This window comes from Pteropus vampyrus, unplaced genomic scaffold, assembly GCF_000151845.1.
Source record: "Pteropus vampyrus isolate Shadow unplaced genomic scaffold, Pvam_2.0 Scaffold302, whole genome shotgun sequence".
In the NCBI taxonomy this organism is placed as follows: domain Eukaryota; kingdom Metazoa; phylum Chordata; class Mammalia; order Chiroptera; family Pteropodidae; genus Pteropus; species Pteropus vampyrus.
Genome location: NW_011889083.1, coordinates 667,768 through 668,954, shown reverse-complemented (window position 1 = coordinate 668,954; position 1,187 = coordinate 667,768). Strand labels below are relative to the sequence as shown.

The following is a 1,187-nucleotide window of genomic DNA, read 5'->3' as shown; positions in this document are numbered from 1 at the left end:
AATGAACAGCATATAAATGCAGACATTAAAAATGCTTCAACAACAAGGGAAGTTGCTCAGAATATAAAGTGAACTAAAAAAAGAATACAAAACTCTGTACATATTCCACATGTAACTTAAAATATATTTATGGTACTCAAAATCATATTGACATTCATATATATGCAAAGAAGAAATATAGAAGTTAACACACTACAAAGATAATATTTATTGGTCTTGATGATATGAATATGGGCATTTTTCTTTTCATCTTTACCCTGTATTTCTGAGTTTCTTCAATGAGGACTTACATCAGCTCGTCCCAAGGTAGAGCCATAGCCCCCTCACATTTATGCCAAAGAGCCCTACAGAGACTACCATCCCTATCTTGAGATCCACAGGGCAAGCATGAGACCCACGGAAAAGACCTTAGGCCAGCAGCCAGTATTAAAGGCTTAAGATCCTGCCTTGATCCACCACTTCCTTCCCTCTCCCCAATTTAGGCCACACCCACCTGCCACTTACTTGAGGTGTCCTGCCACCAGTTCTCTGCTTCCCTGCCTTCTCTTTGAGGATACAGCCTGTCCACAGAATGTCGCTGCTGGAAGCATTCGCCTTCATGTCCTTCTGGCCTCGTAAGTCACATTCCCTGACCATGTCAGTCTGGATGAGTGAGCAAAGAAATTCTTTAATATTTCTTATATTATCACAAGTTCACTGCAAATTCTCTTCTTTTGCATGCAGTTGTACTTGGGTTATCAAAAGTGGAGCAGTCCCAGATATCCATTTCCACAGTAGTAAAGAAAAGTGTTGACATACATTGCAAGATATCGAGCACAAGTTTTGAAAAGGATGTCATTTTCTGGTACTGGCAGAAACCTAATCAGGCTTTGGAGTATCTGATTCGCGTGAGCTCAACACAATCCCCAGCTCGAAGTCCCAAAGGTGGGAAGAGCAATAAAGTTGAGGCAAGAAAGAATTCTCAAATTCTCACTTCAATCCTTACCATAAATTTCATAGAAAAAGAAGATGCGGCCATTTACTACTGTGCTGGGTGGTCCCACAGTGCTAGAACTGTTAAGGCAAAACACACAAGATCCCCTCCTTGGATTTGTGCCCACCCACATCCTTCTCAAGAGTGGCAACCACAACCAGCCTCCTGGCTGGGCTCCTGGCCTCAGCCTCAGCTTGTCGGCAGCATTTCCTGA

The 1,187-nt window shown here is 42.5% G+C and overlaps 1 gene segment (V, D, J or C); it reads left to right on the top strand.

Annotated features, from left to right (window-relative positions):
* Positions 1–533: 533 nt before the first annotated feature.
* LOC111730133 lies at positions 534–1,187 on the top strand. The segment is given in 2 exon segments: positions 534–614; positions 724–1,187. Coding segments are annotated over 2 exon segments (507 nt in total).